Raw genomic sequence first — 26,840 nt, forward strand, 5'->3', positions numbered from 1 at the left:
TGAGGATCCTGCCTGGGACTGAGTAGTTCAGGGTTTACTCTTGCTTTACTCCACACCTCCTCTGTAAAGCTGCTGGTCTCTGTCTCAGTAGTGCCACAATGATGATAAGGATATTCTTGGCCCAGTAGGATTTATTGGCAAGAAACCTGTTGAAGACTGAGTATCTTGTCTTTTGTATCTGTAGACAGGTATGCCTAAGTTAGAGCAATAATTAAATATTACTGAGCTGCTTGCAATTCATCAAACTTGTAAATTAGAGCTTCTTATGATTTCTAGTTATTTTGGCAAAAAAACCTCACCCTCTTTGCCCCCATACAAAGTTCATCTTTATGAGTCATAAGAGATAGGCAGGAGAGTATGGCAGATTTCTACAATACGTCGACTGTTGAATTAAGGATTTTGCTTTTTGTTGAAATATCAGAGGTTCTGACATTCAGGTCACCAGATTCTGCTAATTAGTTTCCTAGCTAGACAAACTATGATCAGAAAAGAGTGACATAGCCACTTACTGCATATTAAAGATTTATCTTTAAAAACACTCCTGTTACACAGCGACAGGTTGAAATCTATGTTGTTTTATGATTGTGCCAAGCTAAAACTTTGGGTCTAGAATCATATTTGCACACAAACCAGCTCCATATATAGCAATAACGCTGCCAATGAGGCAATCTCACAAAATCACATATTGAAGAATTAATATTCTGTACACAGTACACATTGTACACAGTTTATAGCAAAATATATGTGTGTATCTTCCTGAAGCTATTTTTAAACACACAGTCTTCAAAGCCAGCTTGAGAAAACACTGTTTTGTCTGGGAGAGGATACGTTAAGAACAGACCACGCCGACATGTGCAATTACACAGATTTCGGCAGAGATGCTTATGGTGTCTTCCAAGGGACCAGCTGCTGCTTCAGAGGAAGAAAACAATTCTATGGCTTAGCATTTGGCTGCTCTGAGAGCAGAAACGCAAAGGGCATGGATCCCAGTCCTGGGAAACAATCATTAGCCTGAACCGTGATATTGCTTAGGATAAACTCTGAATATTTTATACTAAGAGATGCACAGAGTAAACAACTCAGTCCAGGCTCAACAAAAACAAATGCAGCAATAAGTAGTGTTGTCAGGAGAAAATGACAAACTTCTGAAGGCTTTTTCTCCAGGTTCTGTAGGAAATTAACTCTCCTTTATAAACCTCAATGCAGCTGGCCATTTAAATATTTTAATTGTAGATGTGTGAACCTCATGGATTCTGAGGCTTTTATACCTCTTGAACTATCAGTCTGGCTGGGAAAATTAATTCAGATTCCCATTGTCATCAAAACCCCTGGGGCCAAAACATGCTCTCAGCTAAAGTCATGCAACTGTGTGAAAGGCATTGGAGTGACAGAGGTGTTCCAGAGGGCAAAATTTGCTCCATGTGAAAGTTAAAACAGCCATTAGCTGTCAGCTATGGGATGAGAAAAAAGTAAAGACCTTCCATCCTCTTCACTGATGTGATAGTTGAGAGAAGTGGGACTGGGCAGCAAATGATGCTTTCTGGATGGCACAGCATCCCATTTTAATTAAGCAACAGTGTTTTGGGCACCAAAAGTGTATGTTAAAATGTACATACAATGCTGAATCTTTCAACCCACAAACAGGCTTTATTTCCAGAGAACTTTGTGCTGAGGCAGCTTGGCAGCGATTGGCATGCTCAGCAACCAAACCTTTGCATTCCCCTGGCTCTGTGGGTCACAGTCGGATTTTGAATGCAGCTTGAGTATATGTTTTTGTGGTTTAACTTATCCACACCTGTGTTTTAGTAATATGTTCTGGGATGCATTCCCTTGAGATACATAATTGGACTTGAGGATGGAGACGATGAGGCTGACACACCACCATCATTTTGAAGTGCAGTTAATTTATTTGACATAAAAAGCACCTTCCATTGACAGTAACCAGCTCCCTTTCTCCTCTGTGGTAGAAGGCATTTTTTTTCTTGCTATGTTTTTAATTATTAATATTTTTGCATTCTCATAATATGGGATTGGAAATCAGAATGAAAACTATTTTGATTTCCTTCGTAGGAACAGCAGTAAGAGGAGAAATAACATGTAGCTAGGCAGATCTGTACCTTTGTACTTCAGGATTGGGGTGTATCTGGGATTTTGAGGGGAATGGGAAAAATCCAGCCTTAAAGAATAGTAGCTAAATACTGGATTAATGAATCGGACAACTCATTAAATAAGGATGAAAGAACAAAGTGAAGTTATGAATAGTATTTCTTTTGCCATTTGCCTGAAGTACAGGGGATGGAAAATACACTCTGGGGTGTGGCTTTTCTCTTCTTCCACTTGCATTATGCACTCTAGTGCCTGTCGGCTTCAGTGGGAACAGTGGCTTCAGGGTTAAATAAATGGCAGGATTTAGCATTTTGGTTTGTGTTGTGGATTCCTAAGGTCTGATTTATACTAATGTCACTGTACCTAAACATTCACTCCCACATCAAAGTCTTCCTTTAATTGCTAGAGGTAGAGAGTTGCTTTTGTGAGTTGAGTCAGGCTGTTGGAGCATGGTACAGGTATATCTTTAAAAAAAATCAGAAGTGTCAAGCAATGATTAAAACTTTAAAGTTTGCATTTGTTCAGTAGGAAATAGAAACTAAATCTATCATCTCCACAGTTTACAACTCCTCAGTGGGGCAGATTTGGAATTCTGTGACACTTGGCTGGGGAATTAAGCAGCTTTCCACTGAATTCAGCATGAAAATGAATCACTGTTTTGTAAATATTAGGTTGTTTAATTTTACTCCTTTGATGAATTTCTGCTGAGGGAAAAGCATTGGAAGTGCTCCGCGATTCTAGAACAAATAAACATATTGTCTGTGTGTTTCTGTTACAAGTAGTTAGTGGTCAAACAGCTACTAGCGTTGGCACTGACAACACCATCTCCTAGAGTCCATGCCCTGGAAGACAAACAGAAACTTTGGTCACCTTAGTACCTGCGTTCCAGTCAGCTGGTCAACATTTTTATTTTACATTTGGTACAGATCTATTCACAGCTGTATGGCAAAAACTTGGTTCTGTTTAAAAAGTATGGCAGTTTAGATTCAAAAGCAAACATACAGTACAAAAACCGATTCCCTCAGCAAACTGTGAGGCAGTAAAATACTGGTGCATACAAGGCGATATGTATAGATACATATATGTATAGAAATTAATAGATGCGTGGGGGGGCATATAAACACCCTTCTCATATATATACACACACACACACACACGGACAGACATGGTAACCGTGGTCAGTAGACATATAAAACGAAGTCTGTCCTTGTAAGAGTTTACAGCAGAGTCTAATCCTGCTCTGACATTCTTCTGCATCCTCTACACCCACCTCTTTCTTTGCCATGTTTTAAAAACACAGCCTCCAATAGACGTTTTTACAAACTTGGTTTATTCTGTCATTCCACAGGCAGCACAGTGAATCCCTCCAGTCCCAGCGCTCTAATCTACCATGGCTCTGGAGCTATGGAGAGGATGGGCTCCATGCCAGGCCGGACAGGTTACTGCTGTCTCATCAGCAGTCTGAAATGGGGGTGCAACCACCAGGCACCTGCTCTGCTTTTCAAAACGTGCCCAGAGAAAAGGTCTCTGGCAGTAACTGACAGATTCGCTGGGTGACACATCCAGGTGGGAGACGTCCTGAGACCCAGCATTTGTAATTAGCACAGGGGAGGCATGATGTCCAGAAGAGTGACTGATGCGTTTGGGTGGTTCGGCTCAATGGGAGGCAGGCTTTGTAAACACAACTGGCACTTTTAGGGGTGAAATGCTCTGCTTTGGTTCATCCACTCAAAACGGGAAGAGCTTGCAGGTATGCTCTGACCAGTGAATGAGTAATACTGCAAAGAGGGCAAAGTCAGACAGATCCATGCTATATATATAGATGTATCTATCCCTGTGTATAAAATCTATGTGATATACATTACAGATATTATAATGCTCGCTCCTGTTCTGGTTTTGCTCCCGTAATAATTGTGCAAATAGCCCCATTTCGTGAGTGAGAGTAAGGACTCCTTGTGTGAGAAGCATTGCAGGATGTGGGCTTCCAACTCCGTAAAAATACATTTTAGCAGCATGTAGTCAGCAGCTAATGAACTCTGCAGCTCCTTCAAAGCGAATTCCAGCCTGCTCCTGCTAGAGAGCACCTGTGATGTCCTATGGGCTGAGTAACACAGTGCTGCCCTGGGCTGGAGAATAAAACCTCCATTAAACATGAGCCCGGATCCAAAACCTGTCAAGAGTCAGAGAAAAGGATGTATTGTAATAAACAGGGGAATAATAAGCAGAGATACATGAACTCTTGCAAGTGTCAAGAAAAGGCTGTAAAATGCATGTATGCTTCTTTGAAGAAGATTTGGGCGTTTGAGTTGCATGCATTTATTATTTGTGAAGTGCTGACAATATACTCAATATAAAAGTGGACACAGTGCCTACCCTACAGATCTCACAGCTGAACAAGAGTTACACAGGGCTTGCTACAATAAAGACATTCTGGGAGGTAATCCTTCACTGAGTTACTTGCACAAATATCTGGTGCAGCTTAGCAGTGAGGAGGGGAGTGACATTACCCAGGGAACAGAGAATGGAGATTGCCCAGCAGGACTGCCAGCAAGGGGGAGTTCATTGTTTGAGATGCATTGTCAGAAATGATAAGTTCCTAGCAGGAAATGCTATCTCCTATTTATATGCTTTATTTATTTGCTCTTTTCCAATTGCTGCTTCTGAGATTACTGTTTGGATTTAATTAGCAACCCCTCTCCAATGGCTCTCTGGTTTTCTTCTGAAAACGTAAGAGAAAATCCTTAATACACACAGTTCTTCCTTAGATCTCTTACACTCAACATTATCCACTGCAGAGCAAAATTAATGTATGCCCTTCCTTATTGTTTTCCTTCTTAATTCATTTCTTTCCACAGAGGCTCAGCAAGCGCCAATTTTCCAAGCGAGTTTTTAATCGCCTGAGCCCAGCGTGATTACTGTCTTCCAATCTAGTTGCCATTTGATGCAATCAGTATTTCAGAATACAATGATTATTTTTTTTCCCCCAAAACTGAATGCTGTATGGCCAGCTGATAACACTTGGCTGCAAAGAAACATAAAACACTGATAGCGCTGTGTGAAAGAATATAACCTTTGATTGTGAGGTCTTCCCCAGCTAAGTGCATGAAGGTGATATGAAACGGTTTCATAAGATGGGGCACAAAGAAATTTATTATTCCGATACTAAGAGCACAGGCTGGGGAGGCGGTGAGGGAAGGAAGGAGAAGACCGGAACGCAGTGTTCTCAAGTATTTCTCACTGCTGGAATGTTTGCTTTGAAAGGGCCTTTCAAGAGTACATGTTGCCAGGGGAGATTTTCTCTCCACATCTTTTATTGCCACCCCACAAATAAAAGATTTCAATATAATAATACTGGAAAACTGCAGATTTAAATAGTCCCTGCCATGCTGAAGCTGTAGACTTTTAGATTTCCCCAACCTGTAGTGAGTTTAGCATGAGAGATTATCAGTGTAAAATGAGAAAATCCTTCCTTGGAGTAAATCCTTCATTGCTGTGTTTTTAAGCACATTCTGTGCACTATAAATGCCAAGCAAACGTGCAAAATTACTGAGTGAAGATCGGACCCGAGTACCGTAAGTGAGGACAAAGCAACACTGAAGCAAATAAAGGGTAGAAGGGAAACAGCGGCTGCAAATATGGAGCTGCATTTTTCTTAGAGCAGACTGCCAGAGTTGTGTCTCTCCTCCTTAAAGCCTATCCTGCGACATCTCCTCTGTCAGCCTTCTCCTGTGGAGGTCCAGGGATGGCTTTTTGTCTCTTTAGGCAATGTAACACTGGGAGAAAACCACACGGGTGCAGCTGGATCCTAAATAAATGCACTTAACCATGGTGAGATGGGGAGGATCCAGCCAGCACTGTTACAGTGGAGAGTTGAGATACCTGGAGGCTTCTTTTGTGCTATTTGTTTAATAAAGCAAATGCCCACAACGTATAGATGTTTCCCAGTACTCTCTGTGGATACCATGCAACTATAACTTTAAATTACAGCTTGTTTGTTTTTTACAATGTTGTTGGTGAGTATAGTTGTCTGAAGTCTAGTAGACAGCCATTTGCTAAGCCTTCTGTTCTTAGCAAACTTGACAATGTGGCTTGTTTAATCGCCTTATGTTATTATTGATATTTTCATCTTGTGTAACTAATTTTGCTGAGGAAAAATATATTATTGCCAACTTTGAATTCCTTAATTCTTGTAAAAAAAATGCCGCCAGCTTTGGCCCATTTGAAGAATACACAGATGGTTTTGTACAGCAGTGTGACTCCTCGGAGAAGGTTGCTGACATTGTGTGTGTCCGTGGGTCAGGATGGGAAGGGATCCTATTTAGTGAGACTGAAGAGATTTTGAAGGTTGCTGCTGCTGCCTGTCTTTCAAATAATTGTTTTTCTGTCTGTCACTGGGAGTTCAGAAAAAGCTGCAGCAAGCTCAGGGAAAAGCCTAAGGTACCTGAAAATGAAGATGATTCTAAATAAAGAAGGCTAGGATGAGACTGAAAGACAAGAAAAGAACTAAGGAAAAGAAATATAAGGTATCCTGAAAAGCAGGAAACCGACGGGAGCAGCTCATCCCTTCCCAACTCCCTAACTCAGTGCAGCATGTTGGTGCAACCTTCCCTAACTCCTTTGCTGTAGCTACAGTCACTGTGCGTGTGCTGCTTTCCAAGGCAGAGGAGATACCCACTAGTGCTATCTAACTGTTGTCAACGGAGTTGGCCTTTTTACCTCATGAGAAATGGAGCCTTTGTACCAAACCTTTTCCATGGCTTCTGAAGACTCGCGGTGCCTTTCAGGTACTGTAAAGTGTGTGAGATGCAACCCTCAAAGTGCAAGTGTGTTTTCTAGATAGCAGTCTCTTGAGTAGTGCGGGAAACCAGAAGTATGTTTTGGTTACTGTAGTTTGAATAAAATCTTTGCTGAATAATCCCCTTGAACCTGAGCGCATAGCTAGAAATGAAGTGGCCTATAAACTGGCAAGGCAGAATAAATCTGCACAAGAATGGCCCTTAATGCTGAATCAGTAAGCGCAAATGCCCTGCGTTGAACATGAGTTCACTGAAAACTGGTGACCTATGCCCGCTGCAGAGACTGTCATGTTAGGCAACATGGAAGGCAGCAAAGTGTAGAAAAGCAAACATCTTACTACCACAAAAAAGGGTGCTCTCTCAAGTTAAATCAATAGGACTACATCTATGACCTGCATAAAACATGAGACTTTAAATAGAGTTATTTCAGTAAACAGAATCTAATAGCTTTGGTAGCCACAAACTGACTTCGGAGATGCCTGCTGCAGGGGGATGTCATGCTATAAAGATGAGATTATTGGCAGGCGGAAATAATTTCCTTTAAACTCATGAGCTCTCCCCTCCTTGAAAGTTTGGAGTACTTACATTTAAGGACCATGTCAGTGGTGAGAACCCTTCTGTCCTTTTTCATGTCATCCTTTAGCAAACAGAAAATAAACTGGATGTACAGAACTCCCTGGTACCTGCCACGCTGGCCAAAGTCATTTTGATGGAAAGACTTTGTTGGCTTTGTCAAAGATAGGTGCATGTCCAGGAACGTGTTTTCTCTCCAGCATGTCTGCAAGCAGAGCCCCAAGCTGGGATGTTGCAAGCTGGGCTGCCCAAGCACCATGGGCAAAGGTCACAGGAACATTGTGACTCTGCCCCCAGCTGCTCAGGGGTAAAAGACATTCCTGAGCAAGACAGGAGTTTTGGGGGTGAGGTTCCAGTTACTCTAGAAGCTCGAGAGCTCATCTTTGAAAGATGGTTTTGATAATCCTTCCTTGGATGTTGAAATTTCCTCAGGCACAGGGGTGACACCTCCCCTGTGGCTGCATATCCCACTGGATCACAGGCTTCTGTGCAAGTGCAGCGAGACTTTTGGCTTTGAGACACTGACTGTCCAGCTCTCAAATGCCTCAAAAGGGTCATCTTAGGCACTTATCACCAACATAAACTAAGAGGAAGTGGGGATCCACTCTCTTAAGCCCCTTTTGAAAGTCTTTATGTGTGGAGAATAAAACAGATAGGGGAAGCCACATAGCTATAAGCTCTGAGAGTTTAAAGGGACAAAAATGAAAGAAGAGCTGAAAAGAAAAAGCAGAAAGAAACAGCTGAAAGGGAAGAATATGAAATCTATTAGAGGATAAGGTGAATGGACAGAAAAAAATGTATGATTATTGGGAGCAGGTGTAGTTAATATCCCAGACAAAACTTCACTAAGCCCTCCTTTGCCACAGAAGTGGGAGATCAATGCAAGAAACTATTTGAAGATTTCAGGATGAAATAGGAAATGAAGCCACAGAGGAGGAGATGACAGCTATCCTATCACAGCGTCCAAAGTGCACTTGCAGCATGAACATTGTAAAAAAAATAAAATCCATGTGATGTCAGCTTAGAAGCCAGTATTAAGAAAACTCCAAGATCAGTGAAGAAGAAAGGGAACATGAGTTTCTTAAAGAAAATAAAGGCAAAATCTAGTGAGCCTTCAGTGCTGATTTTCACAGAGAGTATAAAACCATAGTACAGCACCTGCTACCCTGTGGTAGTGATGCCTGGGTACAGTATTAGTTGCACAGGACTTGTGTTCTCATGGGCAGAAATGTGACAGTCATAGCACTGGATTAAATTGTCTCTGTTTAATTTGTACGAATAGGGAAGGAATTGTCTCCAGAGAACAATAGTACAAAAGAAAAATTATACATTAATTAAAAAACGAAACCTGTGCTTCAGATTAACTTGGTTTTTGTAGCTATAGCAAGCTAGAAGATGAAAGTAAGATAACAACCTAGGATTTAATGTGAAAGTGGCTTTTGTATTTGCGCATGGAATACTTCACATCTGGATTGCACCTCTCTGGTTGTTCATCTAATCATATCCCTCTGAGTAAGCCTGCTTGGGACCGGCAATGTGACTAAAATTCATATAAAATCTCTGCTAACTTTAAAGTACCTAGTTTGGGTCACAGCCACGGCAAAGAATTTATCTTGGGCTAACGGACCCGAGTCTACAATACATGTAACACATGTAGAATTGTAATACATTTTTTACCAAAACCCAGGCTAACTAATGTACAGCTCGATCAGGTACATTTGCCAGTGCTGTCAACCTGCTTTGTATTTGAATTACCTAGCTAGTTTATCTCCATTTTGCTTTCCCTATCTTTTCTTCTAGGGACTTTTAGCATAGGCTTTTCCTATCCCTTTTTTTAGGGATTTTTAACAAAGCACTATTTTTAAGGACATCATTTCCTTTTCAGACACAATGTGGAAGTATTGTCTTTTTTTTACATTTTCTACATCTTCATGCATTCAGTAGCTCTATGTGTGTAACAACAGCAATAAACCCAACAAATTTACTGTCTAAGCGCCTGTTTGCCCCAGTGTTCGAGCAGCTTGCAACTCCAACATCATTTGACCCTCTGAATGGGGAGTGGCAACATCTCTTTATCCTGCAGACAGCCACCAGCGATATCGTCTAATGAAGCTGTCAGGCTCCGTCTATGCTGTATCAATGGCAAAGTCTTCAAATGAACCCCAATGTCCTGAGGCCTATACCAGAGGCTTTTAGGGAATACGTCTGGGTGATTAGGCAAATGTGTTATCATTAAAGAAATATAAAGAAATGCACATGATCAAGACAAGCAACTTTTCCTGGTTTGCCCATCCTTTGTTTACACTGCTGATTGATTGAATAAACTTCCCGTTAAGTCCATAATGTGCCTTTAGGCTTTCTGCTTAGGAAAGAGAAATCATAACTGCCAGTAAAAGAGCCAAACGGATTCATATGTTTTCTTTGATTTCAGGGTTTGGGATACATTTTTATGTTGTATGTGGCTTTTACATATACTTGTTTTGCAATGAAGTGAATCGGTCTAACTTTAAGAAAAGAAAGAAACCTTTTTGTACTGTTCCCATTTTTCTTACATTCTTTGACTGTGGCATGTTTTTCTGTATCTACACAGCCCTAAGGGAAGATGTTAAAAACAAACCAAAAGAGAAAAATCCAAAAGTACAACAGAAAACTTATGGCAGCACTCTGCGGTTTGTCACTTAGCTTTCATGCATGAGTTGGAACGGTTATTTTTGCCCAGATTCAGTGGGGAAACTGAAGAGCTTTATAGATCTACCTTGGCATCTAGGTAGAGTTCACACAAGTACATGCACTGTGGCTGTAGATGGGAGAAAGACTTGACAGATAGGAAGAACACTCATTTGTAGCTGGATTTTAACAGGGTCTTACTTGGTGAGAGAGAAGCTCAGTCCACCCAGGTCATATGGGCTTTGGAGCAAAGATGATGCAGTGAAGACAGCAATGGAGGAGTCAGGTAGCATTACACTGATTTTTTCTGATAACTCAATCTCTGCCTTTAAGTTAAAGTCAGTAGCAAACTATTGATTTTGATAGGTCATGGTTTCTGAAGAGGTCTGTGGAAAAAGGTAAGTAAGTTTTGTGTCATCCAAAATGTAGGCATTTTGACATTTGTTCTCGCTGTGATTAGCAGGTTTTAAAAAATTCTCCTCAAAAGAGAAAACTCTGTGGTCTGTTATGTGTTTTGCAGACCGTAGTAGTCCTTATGTCTGCAGCCCCGAGCAGTCTTTTTGCTGTGATGTTGGGAGCTTTGGACCTGGCAACCCTGGGCTGCTCAGTACAGGGCCACTGGCCCAAAAGCTACTTCTGAGCCACACATCATGTGTCCTCAGGGCTCCTCTTCTGTTTGAGGGTTTTAACAAGCTGTGTTCCCTTCCTGGTAAAAAGAAGGCTTATGACAGTTAATTCTCTTTGTAAAATACATTGAGATGACTAGCAGAGAACCTCTAGAGAAATAGAAACACCGTTCAATGACTTGTGGCAGGTATGTGTCACATGGGGCTGAATTGCATGTTTCGGTAGTAATGTGTAGGGAAAGATGTCATCCGTGGCAATGCCATTTCCTTAACACTGTCCTTTGCCCACAGTTGAAGACACTTAAAGGTCGAAAGCTCCGGCATGCTAATGAAAGAAGAAGAAAGGTGGGAGGAGTTAGCAGGAGATGTCAGCAGCCCCTTAGTCCTGCAGACCCTTTAGATAGAGACCACTTAACACCATTGGTGCACGTCAATGAAAAAACATTTCCATCTTCATTACAACATATTCATTACTACCAATGCAGTAGCCAAACATTTGTATTACAATTGCACCAGGCATTTTCTTGCTCTGCATAGACACTCTAGCCAAGATGTGCTGCTTTCCCCCTTGTTGGAGTTAGGATTTATCAACACAATAAAAGCCAAATAACAGACAGCAACAGAGCAGACTTCACCCTGAGTGTTCTCCCCAAACAGGGCTACTCCTGCAGGATTTGTTCTGTTCCACTCCATGCTTCTTCCTGCACTGGAGGGACAATTCCCTCCTCTCCTGCTTCAGGTGGAGAACACAAAGGCGGCGGCTGCTGTGATGGGATCAGATTTTCATTCTTGTAACTCATGAGCTATCTGTAAACCCCCCTGTGACTCAGAAGCAGTGCAAGTGCTGTCCCTGTGTGGGTAACACAATGGGAGCTTTGCCCCAAGGCACCCTCTGGCTCCGTTGCCTCTGATCCCACACAGGCTGTTCCCTCCATCCTTAAGCTTCCCTTGTTTTTACCTTGGATTTCTCCTCTCCTGGTCTGGCAAGAAACTTTAGCTAGGAGTAGGAGTATTTGTAGGTGTACAGCCGTCAGACACAGTGGGTTATATAGGGGCCTATTTTCAAGGGATTCCATCTGACTGAGGTGCAGCTTATATATGTATGGTATTGTAATTCCTTTGCATTTATATGCAGAATTTAAGCTTCTAAGTCGAGGCTGTGTCACAACTGAAACATGCCATCTTCAGCGCAATCTCAGATCTGTTTATATACAGAAGCAAATCCAGCACTTTGCATTAAGGAGTTAAGCTAAGTCTCATGACTGTGTCATTCTGACATTAAAGAGAGACGAAATATTTTCTTGGAAAAGATCTGCTGTGTCATTCAGTCACTTCCTGACAATTTCAAGAGCCCCGAGACTGTACAGTTGAATGAAAATCTGGCTGTATTTTTGATACACTGAGACTTTTTTCTTTCCAGTGCATTCATCCTAAAGGACCTCCCTGTTTCCCTGAGTGACTGTCCAATAGTATTCCCTGCAAGTAACCGTCCGCAGCAGCACAGCTCAGCACAAGCAGTCACCAAGGAACTGACACAGCACAGTCCAGTGAGAAGCTCCCAGAGCCAGCGCTCGCATTGGAGCTGGGACACCTGGGACAGGAACAGAGATGACGGGAAAGAGCAGAACTGCCCTTTTTACCTTCACCATCTGCTCCTCTGTAGCCAATGAACATTTTTTTCTCTCATCTTCCCTGTGCTGTTACACAAAGCCCCCTGTATTGTTACAATACTGCCGTCACTGAAAAAGTGCTTTTTGCTATGCATGATATATAGGAATGTTGTAGTTACAATACTGGCCTCACAGGTATACACAGACCCTCCCTCCAGAAAAGTGACATCATCACTGGCTAAAAATCAGGTTCAAAATACTTTTGGGGCCCTTTTGGAGCCCATCTGTATTTTCAGCCTTTAGGGAGTCCACATTTTGAAACTGTTCATACTACCCACTACAGCTAGATGGTTTTTTTTCATTTGAAAAATTAAGTTAAGAAGTTTTTCGCAGACTAATATGACTCTAGGAATAGGAATTTTCATAGAAAGCACCAAATATTTTGAGTGTTGTGCTAAAATTACAAGCATTAACAGGACTGTAGTGCATGCAGTGCAACAGAATGTGTGATCTAGTCATGTCTAGAAATTGTTTGACTGTCTTGTATATGCGAGGAACTTGCACCATCTTTGTATATATCTAAATTTGATTCTTTGAATTATATCCATCCATGTTGCTTGGCTTCTTCCATTTATTGCATAGGGAACTCTCTCCTAATGTTGATCTTCTGCATCATCATATATTAGATGAATAAATCAGTCTAGTATAGTCTAGTCTTGTAAAAGACCAGAGAAGGAAGGTAATTTTTTTAGGTAAAGGCTCTTGACACGCTCTCCAAATAATTTTATTGAAGCACTTGGCTGAATGAATGCAGTTTGAGGGCTGCTTTTGTTGGCTGCGTTTGCTGTCCGAATGTCCCTTTTTCCTTTTTTACTAATTAATGAATTATTTGTTGCGCAGAGACTAAAAACTAGCTGGGAAGACTTATGAATGTCAATGCACTACTATCTAGGCATAGGACCAGAGTTTTCTTCCCAAAAAAGTGTACTCTGTGTATTTAAAAGCTCTTTTTGGATTTTTTTTCTGGGTTTCTATCGATCCTTTGGGATAAGGATGGTGTATCCTTTCATTACTGGGACAAGATTAAAGGGTAGATCAGTGTGGCTAACATTCATGACTTACCACGTTATTCTTAATTCTATGTTAAGCTCACAAGCTTTATTACTTGGCTGTCTAGTCATCTTCTGGGCTTGTGTCTTTACAGTGCTGTTGTAATTGCCATATATTCAAATTGCATTCATAGGGAAGGGGTGCAGTTGTCCTTCAGTGGGAGAAGCAGCATTTAGGGCTCCTTTCCCCTACAGAGTAGTCCAGGAGCAGCACAAGGACTTTACGTGCAGTGCTGTTGTGGGCAGCCTCCCATTTACTCCACAGTGTTTCTGTGCAGCTGGGAAGGGCTGAGTGGCCAGTGTCCTACATGAGGGCTGTATACACTTAGTGTCCTTGAGCTTTTTGCATACTGTGTTGTAGGATCTATGAAATATTTGTGGGAGGTGAGGAAATCTGGAGGTGACTTGCATTCTCCAGGAACATCAAGAAACCAGCAGGCACAGAAGAGCTGGTTAGCTTCAGCAGTTACAACTGACCTGCTGTTTTTTTTCAAGTACATATTCTTTAGAAATCTCTTATTTCCCCTGTTAAAATTTCATTGGAAAAATTGAAAGATACGCAATACATGAAATTGAATGAATACGCATGTAATTGTTTCTTTTGCTTTTAATTTCATGGAGCCTTAGATCTTAAATTTCAGTCACAGGGATTAGAGCCGTGAATCACGAACACTGAGTTTACTTAGTACACAGAAGATTACCATTAAAGCCCATTATTTTACAAAGAACTTCAGTGGAACTGAAGTATGTTACATCTGCCTGAATATTCTCCCCTCTTACTTTTCTCAATGATGTGTAAATTATTCTGTCAGCCTATAACCCCATTTGTGTGAGTAGTTCAAGTGGGGGTAAAAAAGAGAGAAGGGAAAAAAAGCCCACATTAGCTTATAGCTCAAACATATGTTAGTTTCACCTAATTAACAGTTTTTACATAACAGGTTCAGTGTTTGCAGTTAGAATTGGTGCAAGAAAGAGCTGGCACCATATGCTGGGGCTTCACCAGATAAACAACTCTTAATCCCTTCTGGGATACCAACTGATGAATATGAAGCACGTGGATGTTTCAAGTGTTGGTAATGCCTAATCTGCAGAAGTTTGCGGATCAAACACTTAAGCAAAAGCCACCTCAGACAAGCACGTGCTTAGAATTTGTGCTGGTGAGAGATCCTTTATCTCAGTGCAAAGAGTGAAGATGTCTGTCTAGAGATAAGCATGCCTGTCTGGGAAGGATGTTAGCCTAGGAGAGGTACTGCATCATGATGACAAGGCAAGTAGAAGCCATGCTGACTTGCATACTAGATTGCTTAAGAGAAACAAATTCATGGAGCAAGAATGGGATTGGCACAATTTCAGTTGCAAATGGACAAGGAAGCAGGAGATCCTGCTCCGAGCTCTGGTCCATGTGTTCTCATTACCAACAAAAGTAGTGGTTGAATGAAAAAAAAAAAAGCGTTCCTGAAGTTTCCCCCAAACACAAACTGTGCTGAGATTTAAATGAGCTTGAACCACATGAGACAAGTTTCATGTGCACCTGCTCTTCTGCATCCTGGCAGCGGAACTGCTGCTCTATCAATAAAGAGATAATTGCAGTTTGTCCAAACAACTTGAAGGATGATATACTACAGAACTTAAGCCTCTGAAAAAACACTACCTAAAAAGCTCCCTATTCTGAGTTTGTGCCACAGTTGGCTGTCATTGCATTACAATAGACAGTGAAGTCCTCGCATCCTTTAAAACTCCTGGTCTGAGGCCAGTAAATCAGTAGAAAGTCTCTCATTTACTTCAATGAGGCTTAGAGCAAACCTAAAAAACAGGCATGCTGTATCCCCTACCAGTTACATCCCATTTTTCTTTCACACGTCAAAGTAGAGTCCCATCTGGTTTCCCAACCGACTGTAGAAATGTCTGGGCTAAGACCAATAGCAACACAGCCACCACTATCTTTTAGTTATTAGTATCAAGCATCATTTCTTCTTGTGCAGGGGAGCTGATATTCCTGATGGACCAACCGCTATCTATTCCAGGTACTGTGAACAAAGGCATTCTCTTACCTTCCAAAGACACCAGCGTCTTAATACAGCCATTGATTTGACCTAATGAAGATGATCTCTCTTTCTTAATCTGCACATGGTGATGGTAAATCAGTGGGAGAGCAGAAACAGTAACTTTTAATTCCAACAGAATTCCTCAGCTTGATTTTTGTAGAAAAAGTGCAATTAAAAGCTCAGCTGATTAGTAAAGGAACTTGGTACATGGAGCAGAGAACATTTTGGCAGCCACCGTGTACTGCTATTAGCTGGCCCCCAATCACTTTCAGTATTCACTCTACATAATCAATAAGAACGAAATGCCAGAGCATCTGCCCTTCCTAGCAGCTGCACCACCGCTGTGGATGCACAGCAGTTATTACTGAGCCTGAATTAAGTCAGGCCAAGCAGCAGGCTGGAGTCTGAAAGCACACCCACCTTCTTTGGTCCTCCCCTTTCAACCTGTGCATCCGCCAAACTTATCATCTCCAGCAGGAACGCCCCTGCATGGCATGCCGGAAAGTGAATGAGAGCAGCTGCTCTGCACCTGGGACTGAAATCCTGGCAGATCTCATGTGTTGTTTAATAATTTTGCATAGATCAACAGTTTTTGAATAGTGCACACTTCATTCAGTACAGCAGGTTTTTAAATTCTCATTGTACATTCATGGATCATTGCACCTTTTCTAAGCCACAGCAATTGTCTCTATTGTTAAACCAAAATGTTAATGTCTTCAATGCTGTCCTTCCCTCTAGTTCAGTGCATTTCAATGGGGGTTAAAAGGTAAAAACACTCTAAAACTTCAAATACCCATTCACATCATTACAAGCTATACCTAGTCTCATCTCCCTCCTCCCCCAATATCCTGCTTCTCTTCATCAGCAGTGTTAAATAGTGACATCTACAGAGAAAATGAGCAGAGGCTTCTTCAATAAAACAATAGGGTATCACTAATTCTATTGTGCTTATTGCTGCTGAGCTGCTCTTAAAATGGTCTCATGTTGTCCATGTGGAGCTCTATGCATCTGTGTAACTGATAATCCCCTCCACAAGCCTATCACTCAGACCATCATGCTTTTCTGGTCTCTTGAACACATAGCACTTCAGTTTATTATCTGGTTTTCCAAATCTGTGCTTTCCTGGACAAAGGGTTTTCCTTTCAATCTTGCTTCTAACTCCTTGTCATTACATTTCAGATCCAAGTATAAACTTGTATTTTGTACCACTGCCATTAGTCTTCAGAATAGGCCCAGTCTGGCAAACACAGTTATGGATATTGTTATTATCTGTATCTGTAATGTTCTCTGTGCAGCTCATTGTAGCCATGGGGATTGTTCTTATGGGCCTTGAACTGGGTCTGGGTTGGGCTGAGTGCTGAAGCAGTTGTGCTCCCACTAACTCCTCAAAGGAAGTGGTTGTCAGATTGCACTTCTATCTCCAACAAGAGAAACTTGAAGTCCAGACATGAGTTTTGAATCTCCCACTTTAGTCCTTTAGAACAATAAAACTGGGAAGAATGACCATTACAAAATGATAATTTCAAAATGGCCTGGATTTCCCAATGGATTTGTTCATGTGGTTTTGGAAATCTCCACCTACCTGGTTAAATGCCTGCTAACCTCTGAAACTCTGGCCTTTGATGCTTGATCATCCTCCTCTTAATTAAATTGCCTTGACTTCAGCAGTTGCAAGATCAAGACTTGGGGTAATTAAAAAAAGAGCAGGTGTATCTGAAAGTAACTAAGCCAAACACAGCATACGTTCTTGCTGACAGATGATGTGACTGGCCTGTTGTTACAGGATACCACAGTGCTGTGGGGCCTGAATAAACTTTTCTGCCCCAATCCAAATTTCCCCAAACAACAAGATTAGGGATACTTCTTGTTTCAGTGTAGAAGTATGTGGTTTTCTTCTCGGTAGATGTTGCAACTTAAGACTACTTAAGATGAAGAGCATTGGAAATGCTTCAGGCTCATCTTGACATATTTCAGTTTTTACCTTCTCTCCAGTAAAGCTGATAGTAGGAGGAGAAACTAGAGAAGCGGGAGTACTGTATTCATATTTGTAAGTATAGCTATTGGACTGCAGTGAATCATGCAGTTTGTATACTGTTTCTGTGTAACATTTATTATTCACGGATAAGATGAAAAGCAAACACATATCGAACACATGGGATGGGGAATACTTCACTTAAACTCTTGCTATTGTTTCTAAGTAGGAAACAAACCTTAGAATATATCTCGAGGGATTCCTATAGCCAACACTTACATCTGAAACTACAGCAGCTATTCCAGAGAACAGTACTTGGAGAACTGATTTGCCAATAAAAGCAAATTAACGTGAAAACATGTTTCAAAAATGACACTTCCAAGACTATTCTGCACATGTCTAAAATTAAAAGGGAATAAAACTTCTGTTTTCATTAGTTTCAATTTCAGCATCACGTCATTTGCCATCCTTTACTTTGTATATTCTTAATCTACCATTTGCCTCAAATTGCTTGGAGACAATATCTGCAGACCCCAGTACACATAATTAGCTGGGGCAGAGGGAAGCAGAACTGTTGCCAGAATTAACTGCATAGAAAAATCCCTGCTTGTGGAAAAGGCTGAAATAAATGCATTGTTAAGCCTAGCAGGCCACATACAATGCTTTGGTACGTACAATGCAAGGACTGCTTTGAACATTGCACTGCATTGCTGCATGGGTGTCAGAAGCAAAGGCAATGTCTCCTCCTCACGGGTTGCTTCTCCCCTCGCTGGGTCCTGGTGGACAACACGACCTCTCACTGCAGGAGTCCTGCACGGCAGTGCTGCCACCTGTACAGGAGAAACGCGAGTCTCCCAGACTGGCCCAGAAGTGCTTTGCAGAGGTTTGCGTGCAGTTAACAGCACAAGGAGAGACACCGGACTGACTGTCTCTGCCACACAAGCCCAAAAGGAGACAGGATGTTGTTCTGGGGCAGAAATGTAATTCAACCATGGCCAATTAGTTTTAATTTTAAAAGGGGAATAAAATCTAATGAAAATGTCTACTTTTATATTATCACTTGACACATGCATATGGACAAATATTGTGCACTAGAATAATTAACATTTCATGACATAACATACAACTACAGCCAAAACAAGAAATCTGACATTCTCTAGACTGACTACTATCAGGCATAATTCTGAATTTAAATAAAACCAGCATTTCTTAGCTGAAAAGGGTTTGGGAAAACCCTTTGTTTGTTTATTTGTCTCAAGACTTGAGGCATATCTTCCCATCCCTTTGTTGGTTTAGGAGAGACTCCAGCAATGGCCTCAGGCAGTGCACAGTGCAGAAGGGGACAGGAGCCAGGGAAGGCACAGAGGTAACTAGCTGTTGGAAAGAGGGAGAAAGAAGAAGGTAGGAAGAAGAATAATCCTTCTGTTTGTCTTCAACTATTACCCAAACACTAAGCCAGATTCCTCAGGCTGAGGAAGTAATTTCAGACTGTGCTTCTAAAGCAAACGTGTAGCAATAATAAAAATAAAGTAGAAAATTATCCAAAACAGAAAAAAAACCTGATACAGCCGTGCGGTGGCCATATAAAAAGATGCAAGAGGCAGAAGAAAAACACATAGTGTAAGGGTTTGAAGTAGCTCAGCAAGTCCTTCCTAATGGGCTAACAAGACAATGCCAGGAGCAACACCGCAGAAAAGGTGGAAAAGGCGGCATTCAGGAAATACCACAAAATTACAGTTTTAAGATTATTATGAGAATGAGCCATTTACTGTAGGCACCATTCACTTACTTTAAAATCTTGTTACAATTGTTCTCTTTATAGCCTCAGCCACAATAATGAGACTTTGCATCCCTTACACACTCACTGCAAAGCAGTACTGTGCACTGTTCCTTTGACCTTTTATAAATGTCCACAGTTTGCTGATGTCTCATTCCTACCTCCTCTTCCACAAGAGCTCTGGCTCCCGACACCAATGGTGGGAGGGCCTGTTTGCAGAGGACTTAGGTAGCTGCAGCCAGACCGTGTTCTGGGCTCTGCCTTGTATGCTGGACATCAGAAATAGCGTTGTCTCAGGCAGGGTTTGGAATAAGGTTGGGTTTTGCTGTTGAAAGACCAGGGTTACAAAACTGAAGAGGTCTGCACATCTGTCCTATTAAACTTAAGTATTTTTAGATGCCAGTAGATCTTGACTCCAGGCAAAAACTCTTCTTGTAAAGACCAGTTCTGCTAAAGTACTGGTGAAAGCTCTCGTGAAAGCAAGTATAAAAAGGACCTCTTTCCAAGGGTGAATTTGAACTTCAAATTTAAATCATTTGGGGACCTGACTGGATAACAAAATGGCTATAGCTCTCAGCTGAAAAGACTGTGTGTTAGACCCAATTCTGGTACACACTGTGTGTGCCTCAGTTTCCTCTTCTACAAATGGGTTGTAAAAATACTACCCTCCTTTTGGTTTTTGTGTGTCAAAAATTCACAGATGAAAAGTGCCATAGGACAGTTTGGCATTGTACTTGGTACCACTCTTACATCTACTTTGTCACTGCTGCTTCATACCAAATTAAACAGAATTAATTCCTTTGGGTAGTAGTTTTTCTGTTAAAATTCGTTATACCTGTTCATACACAGCTGTGTGTGCACACACCACTCACATAAATATCAGTGAGAAGTGTATGTCTGAAGGCGAAAAAGATGAACTTGGAGATGAGGTACGGTCTGGGAAAGTGCTGAAGTGCTGCCAACTGGAGATGCCCGTGTGGTAGGCCTCTCCTGAAGCCATCTTGCTCTCTCCTCCTACCCAAGAGAGTGCTGGGGAAAAAATGTTTGTGCCAAGCAGGCATTCAGCAGCAAAGTTAAACAACTGAAACACTCCTGAGTGGTTAACAGCCACAAGGACTGCGACTATTTTCTGTTACATCTATCTCATTCAGTCTCTTTACAAAATGATCTGCAAGCTGAGGGTAAGGTATGAGCTTTGGAATCAAACCTGCATGTAAAGATGAACCGCGCAGCAGGCATTATTTGTTTTCTTGTCAGTTCACATTCCCTCTGTTTTACCTGTTCACCCAAAGGGTGTGTAAACCTTTGCTGCCCTGAACATCAAATGCTTTCCCAATTACTCTTTTGGACTGCTAGCTACTTTTGTACTGGATTAGTCTAAAATGAGAAGGCTGTGACAGGCTGTACAGAGCAAATTGTGCTTTTTACAATTATTTGTGGGGATTGGAGCCAACCACCTGCTTCAAAGCCTGGAGAGGTTAATTGCAGCTCTCTTTCTCTTGACCTGCATACCAGAGCACATTGCTGGCCGTCCTGCCCTCCTGGTTGCAAACTGTATCAAATAGCACTTTTCTGATTTTGTCAGGCAGTTGACAATGGATAGCGACAGACTGTTTTAAACAGGCTCGCTCTGTGCATTTTAGATGAGAGGGTGGCATTCTAAGTTTTTGCTGTGTCTTCTCACTGTATAGTGTTTGCAGGAGTGATTTAACAGCATTTTCCGTCTTTGTTCACTCGCAACCAGCAGCTCAAAAGAAAGCTGTGTGTTAAGTCACCTGCTAATGTAACTCTGCCTGTGTTGCCCTGCTGCGTCAGAGCTTGCCCTATGGCGAACCTGAACGCCTTCTGATGTAAACAGGCACGCACTCCCCAAACTGCAGCAGCAGGTCGTAAGAGTTCCCCTTCCAGCAGCATCGCGAGCCACTTCTGGCAGTCAGAGTGTGACCAGAAAAGTATCGAGGAGACTTGAAAGGGGAGAAAGTGAAGGGGAACATTTGCAGTAGGTCATCAGCCAGAGAATACAGCTGGCACCAAGTCCCCAAAGCTCAACGTGTGCTTCTCATTCCCTCTTCACTTTGGAGGACTGTCAGAGTGCTGTTAGCATGAAATCACAGCTCTCATCTGAGACCTGCATGAAATTAATTCTTTGTCCTGGGTCTGTAGTAGATCCCAAGTAAAATAGGAGTGCTGGGCATTTTCTATACATGCTCAAGGTTCTCGTTCCCTTCAGATGAACCAAATCTACTTTCAAGTAACAACTGCTGTAAGGTGTAGTGAATGAAACTTGGCAGTAATTAAATGGACTTGAGTGTAAGAGAGGCTTCCTCAGGTGAACTTCAGTCTAGCCTGAATGGTTAACAGTGGTCATGGTTTCACATACTTTATCATGGGATTCAGCTGACAGCTGTGGTTTTCGCCCTTATTTGCACAAACTTAATTTTCCTTTAAATTCTTTGGTTTGCTTGTACCTAATAGAGTAAACCCAAATTCCAGACAGAGAACTGAAGTAACAACGTGTCTGTTCAAGTTTTCTTATCAAGGCTGGATTATTTTCTGGAAGATAAGCTTAAGTGAAACATGAGCTCTGAACTCTACACAAGACCACTGGGTGAACTTCTATAGCATAATTATATATACTGATGTATATTTACATCTTGGTCAGTATATAAATGACTGAATGGCTCTGTCTAGACATATAATCTATGAAATTTGTAAGCCTAGCCTGATATTTTTACAGCTACAATTAAAGTCCATCTTTCGGTTACCTAATTTAGCACCTTTCTTGCCTGCTGACAAGAAGACAAGAACATTTTAAGCAGCAAGAAGAGAATCTAAAATATTAGCTGCTGTCATGTCAGATACTAGTTATTCCCCTGATCTGGTCTTGATGTTTATCCCTCCCTCTCTGAGTTTTCTTAATTATTTCTGTCTTGTATTAATTCTCACAAAACTCCCTAGATGTAGGCTTTATGATTTAGAATCTCAACTACTCATTCAATTAATGGGCTTGCTTAATATGCTTAAACTTTCCAGAGACACTTGTGACACATTATGAAGGGGAAACAAAGATTCTGAGTATGTTCCATCTCACTTGTGGTACTCCTGAGCCTGGAGTCCATTTTAAGCTCTTTATCAGATAGGTGATTTTTTTTTTTTTTTAAATTCTTGTACTCATTAAGCATTTATGTGGAAGGAGTATTCTCTCCAGAAGAGTGACTTAGTTTCCTTTGTCCTATCCCTTGCAACCTGGCTTAGTCCTTTTGTAAAAAAGCAATTGATTGTAGTTTCAGTGCATTGATTAGGATCTGAGAAGCTGACTTGAAAATGGCAAACGTGGAAGTGCAGCTCTTTTACTTTATATATGGGTATTGCATATGGAGAGAAAAACATTAGTGAGCTTTTCTAACAAGAATTTCAAGGCGCTTGAAAATATTTTTAGCAAAGCTATTACCTAATAATAAGCAGTATAGGAGAATGACGTTAGTGGTACAGTGATGTTATAAAAAGGACAATTTGAAAAGTTTGGCTGCGTGGTCTCACCAAGTGTGAAACAGTCATTTGATATGGTCGATGTTCAGTGGATATATACCAACAGCTCAGCAGGCACAATGTTTCCCAAATGCTTCTCCCTCCATGCTTGGCTTGAGAGTTGCCATAATTTTCAATGACATCACAATAATTCTGGAAAAAAAGCTTGTCATTGAATAACCTGCATAAAGGTTGCTTTTATTCTTTTGCTTCTGAAGTAGCTGATTCTTAGGCAAGTTGCCTATAAATCTTAAAAGCATTATGAGACCCATTTAGGCAAAATTTTGTTATTTAAATGTGCTCCATAGTGATAGTAGAAGTCAGGTATTGTCCATCTAACAGCAATATACCACATTACAGCTCAAGAGAAAAACTGAGATTATTCTGAGATTTAAAGCAAGACAAACTTAATTTCAAAGTCATATGTGAGGACTGCCTTTGAGGGAAAAAACGGCTGCTACACATTTTCTCTAGTTTTTCTTGGCTCAGTAACCCCTAATTACTGTTAAGATCAGAAAAGATTTGAGGTACATTTGCAGAGCAAAATCAGCCTGTATTTCAGCATATTCCCCACTGAAGTCTACATGAGTTATCTCAGTAACTCCAGTAAACCAGAATTTAATCACTGGCTTAGCCAGAATCCCTTCAGATCTGAGTCCCAATACATTATACAACATGACACAGAACAGTCCTGACAAGAGAACAAAGTCCATTTCAGTAACACAACTACATCGCATAAGCCATGGTTTTAAAAGATTAAAACCACAGTACACGGACTCTGCTGGAGACCATCACCCCTCTCTCGCTTCAGAGCAGAATGCAAACCTGTATATAGATACAAATACATGTACATATGCATGTACATACATACACATATATACGTGCATATAGATATATACAAAAATGTTATACATTAATCTAAATGTGTGTGTATATATATATAATCTAAAAGTATACACACATGCATTCATAAATATATTAAAACAACGTACCTCATGAAGAAGGAGTTCCGTTTTTCCAGGATGCAGGTCAAATGCGTTGCTACATCATCTTCTTTATATAATAGGATCTGTCCTCAGGACCTTGATTTTGTGCCAAAAGATTCCTGAGACCAAGAGGGTAGATGAGTTATACTATAGAGCCCACGTGCTAGTTTTGGCAGTAATTTCATATAAGGACACAAAGCAACTATGAAGACATTTTGCCAAAACAATTACTGAGAAGTTCTAAAAATTAATGCTTCTGCTGCACTTCTGCTCATGAGCCATAAGGGGATCTTTGTCTTTCAGCAGTACAGTGCTCAAGGAAAAAGGAAAGGATTCTGTTTTATGGTTCTGAGTCAGTCTTTTTCTTAGTAACATATGGCCCCATTTTTTCCAGGTTCTTTAAGCAAGTTGTAAACATAAACTTTGATGCACATGGAGTTTGATTCATGAAGAGTTTAATTTGCCTAGTATAAAAGATTCACATAGGTTATATAACATCATTAAATTATTTTTGTAGTTTGAGTAGTATCCATTGAGGAAAGCAGAACTGTTTCCCTGGGGTCCATTTATCACTGTTTGCTACTAATTAGAAAACTGAAAATGCAATATGCATGACTCACATTATCAGTGTTGTCTTTGGACTGATGTATCATTCCTCGTGCTTCCTCAGGAACTTTTATTCATTTCCTAATTAATCTTCCTTTTTCTTTTTCTTTTTTTTTTTTTTTTTTTAAGGTTTCTGACAGATGTGACTCCATCTTCGTTAATGGCAAGGAAATGAAAAGCAAAGTGGATACTATTGTTAACTTCACTTATCAGCATTTTACCACCCAATTAGAAGTGACGGTCTGGGTTCCAAGGCTCCCACTGCAGATAGAGATCTCTGATACAGAGCTTAGCCAGATCAAAGGCTGGAGGATACCCGTCACAGCCAATAAAAGGTATGCTTACAGCATTGGCACAGTCCAGATACATGCCCAGGGCCTCTGATTTTAGAACACAACAAATTTTTAGAGTATTTCTCAGAATCTAAACTCTCCTGTTTAATAGAGTCTGTCCTAGGCTTCATTAAAACATCCAACAATGGTATCAGCAGGCTATATTTTGTATATATATTTAAAAGTTTAAAAGTCAGTGGCTTTGCCTGGAGCGTTAATCAATTCCCCACTACCTATCTCAGGAAGTCGTATCATACACTCTGATGTGCAAAAAGACCTGGACCTCTCCCATCTTGTATGTAACACTTTCTGTGTGTGTGTGAGAGGGCGGGGAGGGGAGGGGAGAGGAGAGAGATCAAGATCCAGTGCTTAAGTTTCTGGCTACAGTGCTAAATAAAATAGGGCCAGGGAGGGAGTCAGGTCACTGGGCACTGGCAGGGGGTTGGACTGGATATCTTTAAAGGTCCCTTCCAACCCAAACCATTCTATGATTCTATGACTTTGGATGATTATTCAGTCTGTGTACAGATGCACTGTACAGCAGACCGGCTGAAGCATTACTTAGCAAATTTGAATTAGGCAAAACACCACTTATGCTCCTGTTGAAGACTATATTCTGATGAACAGATTCTACCAGGATAAATGTGGATAGGGAAAAAAGGAGGGGGAGGGGGGCAGGGATTTCCCATCATTCCCTACTGAAAATACCCATTCTAGAATAACCATCATTTGGACAATTTGCAAGATTAAGAACTTCCAGGAACACTGCTATATTGGTGGATTTCAGGCTAAGTTGAAAAATAGTACTGGAGAACAAGGCATGACACCAGCTCAGATTTATAACACAGTGAAAAAGGATTTCTGGCAGCAGTAACTGTAGCGCTAAACACTGTGGCAGTTCTAGCTAAAGCACTCGATTTGCCCAGGAGAACATCTCAGCTATTGAAGAGCCTTAAAGAGCCCAAACAGACAGCAGTGGAGTAGAATTATCTAACGCTTTATGAGGGCATAAACCCAAGAGTAACAGGACACAATTTACAGGAGACTCAGATAATGAGCTCCAAAGAAGGGGACTGACTTACCTCTTGGCTGTGTGGACAATTTTTCTGGCTATGACAGAAGAGGAGGTGAGGATCTGGCACAAGAGAAATCTGTGTGTTTGCTTCAGTGATGAAGGCAAAGTTGCCATTTGTGGCAGGAAGAGATTTGCTAGGTGAGGAATGAACATATGCCAGCTGCTTAAAGTTTCACTTACTTAACTTACCTTCTTCTGCCTGTAATGTGCCTAGTGCTGTAACACTCCCTTAGGCACAGCTCCTACTAAAACCAGTGGGGATTTTGCTGAGTAAATGGCTGCAAGATTAGGCTGTTGATGTTTATTATAGGAGTAAACTTTCAGCAGCAAGCTCAGTGAGTTAGACATTCAACTGTGGTTAACGGTCGTGGACATTCTGACTTTAAACCCATTACACACAGTGCTGGAAATTTACCCCCTGGTGTCTAGTTCTGATTTATTTGGCCAGCTGAAATAAAGATAATGGTCTGAGAGTCTGCTCTGTTTGCAAGCTGGCAAGCGGTGTGAGTTTGCTGCTGCTCAGATTGCATCTGAACTGCTGGCACATCTTCAGCAAGCATTTCCCGTGAAGGGTGGAAGACAAAGTATGGACACTGTATTATTCCCCAGAATTGCAGCTGGTAGTTTATGACATTGTGTGTCAGCAGCCCATGCCTGTGTGAACGGGAAAGGTTTCAACTAGAAATAAATTATCTCTTGTTTTATGGAACATTCATGTGGATTTTTTTTTTTAACTTTGTGGGGGTATTCTAAATCAATAGGCAGTCTAGGACTAGCATTAGTTGTGCTCACTCTGACGTTTCCTTTGTACTTAAGGTTTTTACATTTCCTTTATTTTTAGATTTGGATGGGGTTTACCTGAGATTTAGTGGCTTTTCCTTTTGTTTTTTTGGTTTTTTTTTTAATTTTTCTCTTTAATTTTTAACCTCCTTATGCCTCCATCTCCTTCATAGCTACATGTTTCCCAATATCCTAAACATGGGGGAGTTTTTATGATGAGTTTTTACACGGTGACCTGAAGCACACAAGCCA

At 41.1% G+C, this 26,840-nt stretch overlaps 1 protein-coding gene across 1 annotated transcript in view; it reads left to right on the forward strand.

Moving 5' to 3' along the window:
* Window positions 1–26,840, forward strand: part of TMEM132B (transmembrane protein 132B) — a 188,881-nt gene that overhangs the window by 150,908 nt on the left and 11,133 nt on the right. The window contains exon 5 of the mRNA XM_010582254.1: window positions 24,531–24,736. Coding sequence (XP_010580556.1) covers window positions 24,531–24,736 — 206 coding nt within the window. The remainder of the gene's footprint in view (window positions 1–24,530; window positions 24,737–26,840) is intronic.

This window comes from Haliaeetus leucocephalus, unplaced genomic scaffold (genome assembly GCF_000737465.1).
Source record: "Haliaeetus leucocephalus isolate CR32 unplaced genomic scaffold, Haliaeetus_leucocephalus-4.0 Scaffold840, whole genome shotgun sequence".
Lineage (NCBI taxonomy): Eukaryota > Metazoa > Chordata > Aves > Accipitriformes > Accipitridae > Haliaeetus > Haliaeetus leucocephalus.